General features: G+C 40.1%; 1 protein-coding gene and 1 long non-coding RNA gene across 4 annotated transcripts in view; one reads left to right on the forward strand and one right to left on the reverse strand.

Moving 5' to 3' along the window:
- Positions 1 to 5,479: 5,479 nt before the first annotated feature.
- LOC145529251 (uncharacterized) lies at positions 5,480 to 12,365 on the forward strand. Its single transcript, XR_014071064.1, has 2 exons — positions 5,480 to 8,569; positions 11,591 to 12,365. It is a non-coding gene; the product is annotated as an uncharacterized LOC145529251 (long non-coding RNA).
- Positions 6,375 to 14,516, reverse strand: part of FRY (FRY microtubule binding protein) — a 330,073-nt gene continuing 321,931 nt past the window's right edge. For all 3 annotated transcript variants that reach the window (XR_014071062.1, XM_081549217.1, XM_081549220.1), the window contains 3 exons: positions 10,298 to 10,408; positions 8,746 to 8,948; positions 6,375 to 7,757 (listed from right to left, as the gene is read on the reverse strand). Coding sequence is in view for 2 of the 3 variants with exons in the window: in XM_081549217.1 (XP_081405343.1) it covers positions 7,499 to 7,757; positions 8,746 to 8,948; positions 10,298 to 10,408 (573 nt within the window). In the remaining variant the exon portion in view is untranslated. The remainder of the gene's footprint in view (positions 7,758 to 8,745; positions 8,949 to 10,297; positions 10,409 to 14,516) is intronic.

Raw genomic sequence — 14,516 nt, forward strand, 5'->3', positions numbered from 1 at the left:
TATGTATATACAAGATTGTTTTAAGTTTGCTGGTCTCTTAATTTTAAATGTATTTTCAATATCCTGCATTTGTACTCTCATTTTCTATTTCTGGTTTAAATATCATATTTGTGTGTGGATGCTTTTCTACCCTAAATATGTGTTTGCCTTTACCAGTGAGCTTTCCTGTTCATAATTTTCCTGTTTCTAATTGTGATCTTTTATTTTCCACTTAGAGAAGTTTCTTTAGCTGGTTTGGTTGTGTTAAATTCTTTTTGCTTTTGCTTGTCTGTAAACTTTTGATTTCTTTGTTGAATCTGAGAATCTTGCTGGTTAGATAAAGTATTGTTGATTGTAGGTTTTCCCCTTTCATTACTTTAAATTGTGCCACTCTCCTGTAGCCTGCAGAGTTTCTGCTGAAAAATCAAGTGATAACCTTATGTTATCAGATAACCTTGTATGTTATTTGATGCTTTTCTCTTTAAAAAATTTTTTTTTTATTTGTCTTTAATTTTTGTAAGTATGGTTAATATGTGTCTTGGCTGATTCCCCCTTGAGTTTATCCTCTATGGGACTCTACACTTCCTGGACTTGGGTGACTATTTCTTTTCCCCTGTGGGAATTTTTCAGGTATTTTTTTCCTCAATTATTTTCTCAGGTCCTTTCTCCCTTTTCTTCCTAGTACCCTTTTAATGCAAATGTTTGTGAGTTTAATGTTGTCCCAGAGGTCTTTTAAACTGTTCTCCTTTCTTTGCATTCTTTTCTCTATTCTGTTCCATTGCAGTGATTTCCAACATTCTGTCTTACACCTCACTTATCTGTTCCTCTGCCTCATTAATTCTGCTATTGATTCCTTCTAGTCTGCTTTTCATTTCAGTTATTGTGTTGTATATCTCTGTTCTTTAAACTTTTTAGCTCTTTTTTAATCATTTCTTGTGTCGTCTCAGTCTGTACCTCCATTCTTTTTCTGAGATCTTCAGTTCAGTCGCTCAGTCATGTCTGACTCTGCGACCCCATGGACTGCAGCACGTCAGGCTTCCCTGTCCATTACCAACTCCTGGGGCTTGCTCAAAATCATGTCCATCGAGTCAGTGATGCCATCCAACCATCTCATCCTCGGTCATCCCCTTCTCCTCCTGCCTTCAATCTTTCCCAGCATCAGGGTCTTTTCCAGTGAATCAGTTCTTTGCAACAGGTGGCCAGAGGGTTGGAGTTTCAGCATCAGTCCTCCCAATAAATATTCAGGATTGATTTCTTTTAGGATTGACTGGTATGATCTCCTTGCAATCCAAGGGACTCTCGGGAGTCCTTTCCAACACCACAGTTCAAAAGCATCAATTCTTCAGTATTCTTCAGTACTCAGCTTTCTCTATAGTCCAGCTCTCACGTCCATACATGACCGCTGGAAAAACCATAGCTTGGACTAGATGGACCTTTGTCAGCAAAGTAATGTCTCTGCTTTTTAATATGCTGTCTAGGTTTGTCATAGCTTTTCTTCCAAGGCGCGTCTTTTAATTTCATGGCTGCAGTCACCACTGCAGTGATTTTGGAGCCCAAGAAAATAAAGTCTGTCACTGTTTCCATTGTTTCCCCATCTATTTGCCAGGAAGTAATGGGACTGGATGCATGATCTTCGTTTTTTGAATGTTGAGTTTTAAGCCAACTTTTTCATTCTCCTCTTTCACTTTCATCAAGAGGCTCTTTAGTTCCTCTTCACTTTCTGCCATAAGGGTGGTGTCATCTGCGTATCTGAGGTTATTGGTATTTCTCCCATCAATCTTGATTCCAGGTTGTGCTTCATCCAGCCCGGCATCTCACATGATGTACTCTGCATAGAAGTTAAATAAGCAGGGTGACAATACACAGCCTTGACGTACTCCTTTCCCGATTTGGAGCCAGTCTGTTTTCCCATGTCCGAGTCTAACTTGCTTCTTGACCTGCATAAAGATTTCTCAGGAGGCAGGTCAGGTGGTCTGGTATTCCCATCTCTTTAAGAATTTTCCACAGTTGGTTATGATCCACACAGTCAAAGGCTTTGGTGTAATCAATAAAGCAGAAATAGATGTTTTTCTGGAATTCAGTTGCTTTTTCTATGATCCAACAGATGTTGGCAATTTGATCTCTGGTTCCTCTGCCTTTTTTAAATCCAACTTTAACATCTGGAAGTTGATGGTTCACATACTGTTGAAACCTGGCTTGGAAAATTTTGAGCATTACTTTGCTGGTGTGTGAGATGAATGCAATTGTGTGGTAGTTTCAGCATTCTCTGGCATTGCCCTTCTTTGGGATTTGAATGAAAACTGACCTTTTCCAGTCCTGTGGCCACTACTGAGTTTTCCAAATTTGCTGGCATATTAAGTGCAGCGCTGGCACAGCATCATCTTTTAGGATTTGAAATAGCTCAACTGGAATTCTATCACCTCCACTAGCTTTGTTCGTAGTGACGCTTCCTAAGGCCCACTTGACTTCGCATTCCAGGATGTCTGGCTCTAGGTGAGTGATCACACCATCGTGGTAATCTGGGTTGTGAAGATATTTTTTGTATAGTTCTTCTGTGTATTCTTGCCACCTCTTCTTAATATCTTCTGCTTCTGTTAGGTCCATACCATTTCTGTTCTTTATTGTGCCAGTCTTTGCATGAAATGTTCCCTTGGTGTATCTAATTTTCTTGAGGAGATCTCTAGTCTTTCCCATTCTGTTGTTTTCCTCTATTTCTTTGCATTGATCTCTGAGGAAGGCTTTCTTATCTCTCCTTGCTATTCTTTGGAACTCTGCATTCAGATGGGTATATCTTTTCTTTTTCCTTTGCCTTTAGCTTCTCTTCTTTTCTCAGCTATCTGTAAGGCCTCCTCAGACAACCACTTTGCCTTTTTGCATTTCTTTTTCTTGGGGATGGGCCTTGATCACTGCCTCCTGTAGAATGTCATGAACCTCTGTCCATAGTTCTTCAGGCACTCTGTCTATCAGATCTAATCCCCTGAATCTATTTGTCACTTCCACTGTGTAGTAGTAAGGGATTTGATTTAGGTCATACCTGAATAGTCTAGTGGTTTTCCCTACTTTCTTTCTTCAATTTAAGTCTGAATTTGGCAATAAGGAGTTCATGATCTGAACCACAGTCACCTCCTGGTCTTGTTTTTGCTGACTATATAGAGCTTCTCCATCTTTGGCTGCAGAGAATTTAGTCAATCTGATTTCAGTATTGACCATCTGGTGATGCTTGTATGTAGAGTCTTCTGTTGTGTTGTTGGAAGAGGGTATTTGCTATGACCAGTGCGTTCTCTTGGCAATACTCTGTGAGCCTTTGCCCTGCTTCATTTTGTACTACAAGACCAAATTTGCCTATTACTCCTGGTATCTCTTGACTTCCTACTTTTTCATTCCAGTCCCCTATGATAAAAAGGACATCTGATATCTTGGGTCATCTTTATTATCATTACTCTGAATTCTTTTTTTGGTTTGATTGCCCATCTTCATTTAACTTATTTATTCTTCTAGGATTTTATCTTGTTCCTTCCTCTGGAATATATTCCTCTGCTGTCTCATTTTGTCTAACTTTGTGTGTTTACTGTCCCACAGTCTGCCGCACTGTAGTTCCTCTTGTTTCTGGTGTCTTCCCTCTGGTAGATGAGTATGATCCAACAGGCTTGTTCAGGCTTCCCCGTGGGAGGGGTTCATGCCAGCCCATTGATGGATGGAGTTGGGTCTTATCCCTCTGGCTCTGTCAAGAGGTGTGTTTATAGGTGTCTGTGAGCTCAGAAAGACTTTAAGCAGCCTGTCTGAAGGACAGGGCTGTGTTGTTTGGCCTGAGGCATCTCAGCACTGTAGCCTTTGGGCTGTTGGGTGGGGCTAGGTCTTGGCCTCAAATGGCTGCCTCAAGGACCGTTCATGCAAATGAGTACTCCCCAGTACCTCTGCCACCAGTGTCCTTGTCCCTGCAATGAGTCATAGCTGCCCTCTGCCTCCCCAGGACACCATCCAAAACTAGCAGGTAGGTCTGGGCCAGGCTCTTAGGAAGTTACTGCTTTTTCTCCTGGTGTGCGTGAAATCTTACGTGCACCCTCCCAAGAGCGGCATTTCTGCTTCCCCCAGTTCTGTGGAGTTCCTGCGGTCAAGCCCCTCTGGCCTTCAAAGCCAAATGTGCTGGGGGCTCCTCCTCCTGATGGCCATACCCCCAGACTGGGGAACGTGACCTGGCACTCAGAATTTTCACTCCTGTGGGAGAACCTCTGTGATAAAATGATTTTCCAGTTTGTGGGTCACCCACTCTGAGGGTATGTGATTTGATTATATGGCAAATGGAACCCTTCTACCATGTTGTTGTGGCTTCTTTTTTGTCTTTGATAGTAGATTATCTTTTTTGGTAAGTTCCAGTCATTTGTTCTTGATGATTGTTCAGCAGATAGTTGTGATTTTGGTGTTTTTGTGAGAGGATGAGCTCAGGTCCTTGTCCAGGGATCTCTCTGAGGGTTCTGTTAAAATGCAGATTCTGAATCTGTAGCTCAGGCATAGGACCTGAGGATCTGTGTTTCTGCCAGGCTCCCAGAAGAGGGAGCTACTGTTGATCTGTGTGCTGAGCAGCGAGGTTGTAGAAAGGACAACGCCAAGGTTTGGAGAGGGGTGTGCCTTAAATGGTAGTACTGTTCACTGGTTTTTTGTTAAAGGATATGATAAAGGCTACAGATGAACACCCATAGGGAACAGATGTGTAGGGCAGTGTTTGGGGAGAGGGCACAGAGCTTCCATGACCTCTCTGGGCACTCCCAGTTGTTCCCCACCTGGAACACTCCCCGCGCCCACTGCCACCTTATTTCTGTAATTCCACAATCCACTGAAAGGAACAGCATTAGGGTTTCGAACCTGAGGAGTCTTAAGAATCGACTCTGTGCATGTTTGTACACACGTGTGCAATGCTAAATTACAAGTATCTTTATCTCACATCTTTACTAACATTAATAGTCTTACCTATTGGTGGGAATAAGACATTCACATGCCTCTAAAATGTATGGTCAATTTGGACACTACAGGTTAATCAAAATATGTCTTAAGTTGCAGTACACCTACCTGAATTGCTTTTTTATGCCAGTGGATAAAATGTGTGACATTCTGGGGCTAAAAAGCATGGTGGTAGGAGGAGGTGTTCTTCCTCAGAGGTGAGGAGATAGGCATCTAAAGGAGAGGGCAGATATCCTACTCCTCTGCTCCTGTGCCTGCCCCTGGGGAAGTGAACATTAAGGCTTCAGTAACAGAGGGAGAACACAATACCTCAGGAGACTTGAGGGCAGCTCTAAAGTCACTGATTGTTGGGCTCCGCTGGGGCCTGTCTGCAGCTTCAGAGGGCCCTTCTGCTTCACTAAGGGAGAGGAGGTTAAGAAACAGGAAAAGTAGAATTCTTTCACATTAACAAACCTGTTTAAAAAAAATAAGAAAACAGAAAAAAACCCCACTACTTCTCATGACTACAGATGATATTACTAAAAAACTCTCTTTTTAAAAGAATAACCCAATCATGGGGGTTCTTTGCTGGGTAAGAGGCCACGGTGGAAAATTCAGTCACAACTAATCAGCTCTTTCTAGTGAGGGTCCCAGCAGAACTCAGAGTTGCCTAGTGTTGTTAACCACAGAAACCTGCATTTTGTGAAAAAAAATTTTCTTCCCCGGAGAGATTGTGATTCAGTTTTTTCCTACAGATTATGGTTAATCATCTTTAGGGTAAGTTGAAAATCATTAAAATAGTATGTTGACAGCAATGTCCAGAAAGTCATTAAAACCCAGTTAATAATTGTATCTGTGGTAACATTAAGAAAATCTTGGATCAGACTCTGTTGTGGATACTTCTAGAAAATTACTACTTATGATTTAGTTGTATATTAGGAAGCAAGTTACATTGGTTAATCTAAGGCATATGAGTAGGAAGACCATAGAAGTTAGATTGTTATGTGTTTCCATGATCTCGGTTTTTGAGTTGGGTGAAGAATAGATGGGTTTTGGTGAAAGAATAGAACTCACTACTTTTTCCTTATCATTAATGGGTCTCTTTCAAAATTTTAAGGATGACAACCTAATAGGCTGTGGCTAATGAGAGCTCTTGTTTTTGGGTTTCTCGCTTCTGATTGTAGTGAGAGCTGGTTGAGGGTTACAATCTTTGGTGTCCACCTCAAGAGGTTACAGAGACCTCCTGCTTCCCAGGGTGATGGTACTTGCTTCACAACCCCCTGGCTGCCATTCATGGAACACATGAGTGTGGTACTCCTTGGGATTTTCACCATGGCAACCCACATGCAAAAATATAAATCAAAGCAAAAATCTTCATTAAGTAGAAGTAAAATCCGTGGTCAGTATGTATTTTTTTTTTTTTAGTTTAAAGGCAGTTCTAAACAGAATGTCAACCAAGATTACATCACAAAAACTTTAAATGTATTTACAGAGTGAATAAGTTACATAGATAAACTTTGAGTATGTTTCTGATGTGCAACAGGTTTACATGCACATAGCTAACACTTGATAGCATTAAATTTAAGGAGAAAACTTAAGAATGGCCCTTTACATATATATTACAAATAAAATGACATTTCTTAAGAAACAAAGTGACAACTCATATTTTACCTTTATGTCCTATTTCCGGCTGTCCATGTGGATATTAAAATATGCATGCGTAACATGTGGAAAGACTTGGAATTTATAATGTGGATGTCTTTAACTTTTTTCTACAAAATGGCAAAATTGATTAAAATTAACACTCATCCTTCTGTAGTATAAATATGTTCATAAAAGCAACATTCTAGTAAAAAGCAGCCAAGATCCTTTAAAAAAAGGTCTATCTGGACCATTTTTGGTGCGAGGGTCTTCATCACAGACCCCTGCAAAGAGATCCAGGGCTTTCCGAGACAGTAGCCTAGCAACATAAGAAAGGTACTTCATAGCAGCTCCTTTTAGATACAGTAATGGTATTCAAATTTCAGTGTGCATTAAATCGTCCATTTACAATTCCCTTTTCACATACACAGGCTGTCAGCTTTTGACCATCTTACAGTTTTCAGTGGCCAGCTTCATTCTGCCTGCTCCTTCCTCAGCTCACCTCACAAAAAAAAAAAAGGAAAAAGAAAAAGAATGTACAAGTTTTAGAATATAAAATATTTTTTAGTGAAGAAAACATTGCACTTTTGCCAATCTAAAATTGTTTCTAGAAAGGAAGGTATTGTTCAGAGTAGTTGGCTTTGGTATGCAATGGAAGTCACATCTTCAGTAGTGAGTTGCATTTGCTCAGTAAAAGGATAACGTGTTTGTGCCACACAGCATGACGGATGGAGGCTGTTCCAGAACTGTCCTATGCTACCTTGGTTCTTAGAGTATTGCTACACGTGGGAAGTTCTGCCATCCTCTTTATGAAAAGTCCTACAGGTAACAAGAGGGAGAACAGTCTGACCAAGCCTTTTGAAGGCTGAGAAGACACTGAATGATGTCACCCCAGCATGGCAGCACCCCCAGCTTGGCACCCATGGGGGATGGGAGGCTCCTGTCAGAGACTAGTGCCGGAAACGCTGGAGTCTGGAAGGAAGGTGGTGAGGACCCGGTAGCTCTGGGCCCTGCGAATCATGTCCCGGATCTCCATGTTCAACTCCATCAGCTTGGTGCAGATCTCAGTCAGGCTCTGGTTAGACCCCACCAACGCGTAAGTGCCCGTCTGTCCCAGAGTTTGATGACGGAAATAAATATTCAGTAGTGTCTGGACCTCGTCGTCAGAACTGCTTCCAAAGATGTCATTGGGCCATAGACTTCTGCAGGCAGAAAAGAGCAGCAGAGGTTAGAGGCACTGTTATTTATAAGGTTGAGTCTTTATTAGTATAAGAAAACTACTTTCTGAATACAAAAGTTTTTATTGAGATAAAATTCACACACTATACAATTCAGCTATCAAAAATATAATTCGTGGCTTTTTTGGGTAATATTCAGAGTTGTGTAAACATCACTATAATCAGTTTTAGAATATTAATTATTATTGGTTTTGATAAAAAAAAAATCTAAAGTATAAAAATATCAGAATAGGGGGATTTTCCTCACTGTCTAGTGGTTAAGACTCTGAGCTTCCACTGCAGGGGGGCATAGGTTTGATTCCTGGTTGAGGAACTAAGATCCCACATGCCACACTGTGTGGCCAAAAAAAAGCCAGAACCAGAATCCTATAATCTTAAAACATTTATTTGCTATAACATTGTGGTTACAATGAATGTGAATATACTATCAAAATGTAGGGAGAAAGTCGCAAAAAGGATACATTCAAAAAATTAGTTTTAAAATTATTTTGGAGTATACTTTGAAGTGTTTAAACATTTTAGAGATGACAGATAACCAGAACCAACACTAATTTTCAGATAATAAGTTCTGAAACCTGATGTTTCTGTAATGGGAAAGATCTGAGGAGGACTTATATAAACATCTCAATGTTCCTTCCATAGTGATTTAGTCCCTAGCCCTGAAAAAGTGACTGTTAGGCATGCATTTCTTTTAACCATCTCTAACTAGTGGGCTTCCCAGGTGGCACTAGTGGTAAAGAATTTGCCTACCAATGCAGGAGACTTAAGAGATGCAGGTTTGATCCCTGGTTCGGGAAGATCCCCTGGAGGAGGGTGTGGCAACCCACTCCAGTATGCTTGCCTGGGAAACCCCATGGACAGAGGAGCCTGGAAGGCTACAACTATAAGTCCGTGGGGTCAAAGAGTCAGACATGACTTAGCGATGAAACAGAAATACAAATAGTACCGTTACCTGCATTCCCTTATTTGCCGTAAAGCCTTGCCAAGTTCGTTGTTCTTCAAGCACTCAAGCATGGACTGGATGGCTGCCTCGGTGGATGTGAAGGTTGGCTCAGACCATGCCCCCTCGATGTAGAGAGGGTCAGCTGCAATGGCTGCAGTGGCCTCCTTCAGGTTTTTCTTTAGGTCACTCAGTTCCCTGGACATATTTAGCAGCTGTTAAAAAAAAAAGTATTTTTACTGTATTTAGTTGCAGGCTGGATTTTACATCCCCAATTAAAATTGTATGAGGTCTAGTTAAGCACAAGCTTAATATCTCAGTAAACTAAAAACAGGACTGGTGGAACTATACTGCTTGATATATGTAGGGCTATGGGGCTGTATGCACTGAATAACTATCAACAGCTGGCACGCTCTTCTTGTATAAAAAATTGACTCCTGTTAATGTTTTCACTTTAAGTAGAAGGGCACACATAGAGGTAAAATGCACTAAGAGAACAGGCGGGGGAGCTGGGTTTAGATGCCACTTCTGCATTCTGACTACTACATGGTCAAGCAGATAGACTCTTATGTGCCTTCAGTGCTGTGAGACTGAAGATGTTATCCACCTCACAGCTTATTTAAACAGTTGGGCACATAAGTGCCCAATAAATGTAATCACGAACATGGACCTGTTTGAAGAATAAATTTTTATCCCTATCCCTATGCATTGGGAAAAGATGAAAGACACAATTTTAAGGGAAAGGAGGAAAAACTGCAATGTCATGTTAGTATTCATCACAGAGGTAAGGATATTTTCCCTCAGATTCACTGGAACCAGAAGATCCTGCGTTATTAAATAAATCATAAAGAGAACCTATGTCACTTCTAGTGCCCCCAAAGTGTACTGTTGAAGATAGCTGTATTGCAAGTTGACCTCAAGAGCATTTTAAAAAAGAACAGATGTGAATTTAAAGGTTTTTTCCCTTTCTAATGCAAACTGAGGATGCCTGTTTTCTTTGGGAAGTTGATTTACCCAACATCTTTGCCTTTCTTCATTTCCAGCTTGCTTACTCAACAAGCTATAGAACTGAAGCCCTCAAGGACAGTCTTCACGCAGATTCTACTTAGACACAATGATACACTCCAGCCCCAGGCTCAAAATTAAATGAGGTTAATAAGCCTTTAACATAAGTTGTTAGACTGTCTTAGACATATAGCTTTTAAGCTTGAAAGCGAATTTCTTATTTCAAATCTAGGGAAGTTTTAAATACTGTAGGTGTGTGAATATCATCTCTAGGGTGAGCACCTCCCTCAATGCTGTGCCAAGCTGGCCTCCCCTGGACCCTCAAGGCTGTCCTTGAATTTTGTGTCCAGGTAGGTCACTTGCCTCACTCTAGTCCTGGCACCACCAAAGGAGCATGGAAATAAATATGAGATACTAGTGTTTTAAGACTTGTGCTTAAGTGAAATTATTATAAATGTTCAAGTGATTTTATTACACATAAACTGGTGGTGGGGGAGAACAAAAGAAAAGCAGTGCTGAGCTCATGGCAGGACCTGGGGTCTGGGGTTGGGGGGCTCACCTCTGGCATGGAGCTGACTTCGTGCACTTGGCCGATGAGCTTACAGTAGGACTGAAAAAGCAGCAGTAGCTGGAAGTGTAGCTTATACAACCTCTGACACAGTTCCAATTGCTAAAGAGAGAATTTGTGTAGGAAGAAATAGTTACTAAGGATCATTCTTATATAGTAAGTGAAATCTTAGGGAAGACAAACATTTTTTCTTTTTAAAACAAGGAAGCATAAGTAGCTGTTACCATTCTAAATAACACAGAACAATAAAATCCAATCAATGAATGTCAGTGAGAAATTCACAGTATAATATAGAAGAAAACAAATCCTGGAAGATTACTAAATAGAATTAGTAGCTATAAAGGGACTTGGTGAACTGCCAAATTTCCATTATATTTGTCTATTAGATTTAATATCTACAAATTACAGCTGTGGTTGTGTTATAGCTGTAGTTGTGTTAATTTTTATAAGCTATATGTCTTTTAAAACATTTTCTTTTTATTAAAAGTATATTTGAAAGGCACGACATTAAGTGGTTCTAGGTGTCAGAATTTATCAATTCAGGAGACACTCGAGAGATTATTCCTTGTGACAATTCTGGCTGCCACTTAGGATGCAGGCACGGATCTTAAAGTCTGTAAACACAAGAAAAGTCATGTGATTGTCTAAGGTTCTGTGCCCGTTTTACCAACAATGTTTCTAGTCAATGCTCAACAGATACTTGTTGAATTAGATATAAAAAGGGCCCAAAGTGCTTACAAAAAGGAGAAATGATGAAAAACATGCAAAACTTTCTGTGGAAAGAATTTTTAAGAACTATTCCTACAAAATGGGCCTTGAGCCTATAGATACCCCTGGAATTGAAAATGTTTTCATTATACAGCATACATGTACTGTAAAGTAAAGATAAACCATGAGTAATTCCAGCACCGATGATCATGACTACTGTTTGAGCCGTATCTGCTTAATAGCCTCTAAACTTTGCCTGTTTAATCCCAAGAAAGGGCTAGCTCCTCAGTAGAGGATAGGATTCTGCCAGAGGAAAAGGACAGCCTTCACGGGATAGGACTGCATGGCTCAGCAGTCACCAGTGAAATGGGTTAAATATATGGCTTAAACCAACACTTCACCATTCAAATGTGGTTAAGTAAGGATAAACAGGGCCTTTCTTTTAGTGTGTGTGTGAAAGTTGCTCAGTCGTGTCCAACTCTTTGCAACCCCATGGACTGTAGCCCACCAGGCTCCTCTGTCTGTAGGGATTCTCCAGGCAAGATTTCTGGAGTGGGTTGCCATGCCCTCCTCCAGGGGATCTTCCCAACTTGGGAACTGACCCAGGTCTCCCGCCTTGCAGGTGGATTCTTTATCATCTGAGCCACCAGGGAATCTTAATAAGACTAAAAAGAATGAAGAATTGAGAGCTGCTGAGGTGCTTAGGTGACTGCTAAGGTCACCTCAGCTGCTGAGGTGACTTAAAATTGTTTTCCCCAGATCACTTTAAGGAGAGAAATGACAAGAATTTAAATTAAGGTTTTTAGGAAGAATATTCCATTAATGGTATTATTAACATACGTTTGCTCCTAATTTTTAAAAATGACTCAAGTTCGTGCTAAGACCATGCTGGATGGAGTTGTTCTTTCTCCTCTCTCCCTGGCCCTTAGGGCGGGGGGAATTTCAACTTAGATTTATGTGATCTCTCAGTGCTTAAAACAAGCCTAAGTTTAAAGAAGTAGTTATACTCACTCGTTAATGCAAATTAGGCCTTTGGTTGTTTTAGTAACACATTTTATGATCATTTAAACTTTTGTTTGTGGAAACCTTTCAAAATCAGGTATTAAAAACAACTTCCAGAGACTCGCAGATAAAGTATCATCTAAAAACAGAATGTTACCTTTCACAAGTTAGGGTGAAACCCAGCTATGAAATCCCTGACTTTCCTAAGTGTCCAATAATGGTAGTTATTACTAAAAATACCCCACCTAGCGCATGAGAGTTCATAGCAACATAGGTTTCTATTTTGGGAGGAAAGCAGCCTGGAATGCTAATAAAAACTACATGTCTTAGTCTACCAAATAAAAGAAAATGAAATGAAAAAGGGAAAAACATGCTAAGAGATATAATAGTCACAGTAAAAATAAGATTTGTTATGAGTCCATGCCTAAATGGACAAAGTATGAAAGAAAGTTAACTTACTGCAAGAGATTCCATTTGCTACACAGCAAGCATGGTACAGGAAACAAAGGAAAGGAAAGAGAGTACAGGGTCAGTGTACTGCATGCAACAGAAAGCACGGCCCTCTTTAAGAGCAGAGCCGTCCAGCAGTATTAGCGTCGCTCGCCCCACCGTGATAAATGCTTGCAAATGTTGTACCCATTCAACATGCACAGCGGTCCAGTTTAAGACAAGCTCTAATGGGAAACATGTCATTGGAAAACATAATTTGTGATCCTTTAGATTCATTGCTTTAGATTCTGTTGGTCTTGGAGACCATAAGTGAATACTTGTATTGCTTGAAGATGTTAGTGTTTAAATGTGAATAACATGTAAATACAGTAAAACTGTGAGGATGCCATTGGGTTAATTTGGAAGAACTACTGCCCCAAACAATCATTGCTAAATGTTAGTTAAGGCAGAATCTTTAATGTGCTTGGCTCCGTATCTACTGAACTATGACTATCTAATTAGCATATAATATAATTAACAATCTCAGTGGCATTTTCTTTAGTCATATTGCTTTCCACATTGAGAATATCTGATAGGAGTGAGTGAAAGTCGCTCAGTAGTGTCCGACCCTTTGCGACCCCATGGACTTTAAAGTCCATGGAATTCTCCAGGCTAGAATACTGGAGTGGGTAGCCTTTCCCTTCTCCAGGGGATCTTCCCAACCCAGGGATTGAACTCAGGTCTCCTGCATTGGAGGCGGATTCTTTACCAACTGAGCCACAAGGGAAGCCCTCTGACAGGAGAGCTAGATATTATTTCAAAGGATTGAATGTTGTCTTTATCCTCCCAAACAAGTGTGAGCTATGACAAGTAACCTTGCATTTTATTTTTTATAATTTTTCCCCCAGTAGTGAATTTCTAAAAGTCTTCTAGAACCAACCATTAGTCTAGAAGAATATAAATTTGTACCTGGGCCATGTTCAACTACAGCTATCATATTTTTGGTGTCACCATATTGTAATCGTAGACTTGTTAGGGAAGGTTTGTGTATGTGGTAAGAGATTACCACAACCTGACAGAACATTAAAAAAAAAATCCACTTGGCCATTTCTAACTATGTGTCAATACATCTGGTTCTGGATTTTCAAAATATTTAAGGATCTTCTATTTCTAATGATCAATAACAAAAAACACTTATTTTAAAACTCTTTCCAAAAAAACCTAAATTATCATCAGTTTAATATGTTGTACTTAACATAAGGTACAGTATACAAAAAATAAAACTATCAAATTATTATTAATAGAACTATCAAATTATTAGTATCTGCAAACATAAAGCATCATCATTACCAACTCCCTCACCCCTTGTCTTCTAAGAGTCTCGTCTTGTCTCACTTGCTAATACTGTGTGGGTCTGGCACATTGATGACTGCTGTATCAAGTTTATTGAGTAGTTTTTTGACCCTGGCTGCAAATACCTTTTAAAGCTTTAAGCCTGTGATACAGATTATACAACCCAAGTTATTTACTATTTTCAAAAAAACTTTATAACCATTATGCTAGACATTTTTATAACCAAACCTTACATACTACTGAGAGACAGAGGCACACAAGAAAGGATTACAGAGCTAGTCTTAAATCTACATGTACAGAGTCTCCATTGTGAGGACTTGTTAGAAAACATCAAATTTGATTGAAACGTTAGTAAGTACCTTAGCATGTAACTGCTTCTGCCATGGAATTTACTTTCCAGCAGCATGGAAAGAAGCAAGTACTGGGGAATTATAGGGTCTTACGTGAAAAAACTGCTGTCTTTTTACTGGTTTCCAAAACAAGGTTGTAATCCCAGAAGGTCGTCAGATCAGTTAAAGGAAAATCTTCTCTGTTCAATGAAGGCAAACGAGACTCTCTGACTCCAGCCTGGTGCTAAGGAATTTCATTGTCAACAAATTCCTCCCACCTGGCACTCAGGGCACAAAATTGTGTTTCTTGGGAGCTGGCCAACTTGACGAACACCAGTTCTCAGAGTCCTTCTTACACACTCCTTTTTAGGTAGGCTAGTCCAAGCTGC

This window comes from Giraffa tippelskirchi, chromosome 12, assembly GCF_054371585.1.
Source record: "Giraffa tippelskirchi isolate mGirTip1 chromosome 12, T2T-mGirTip1v1.2.pri, whole genome shotgun sequence".
Lineage (NCBI taxonomy): Eukaryota > Metazoa > Chordata > Mammalia > Artiodactyla > Giraffidae > Giraffa > Giraffa tippelskirchi.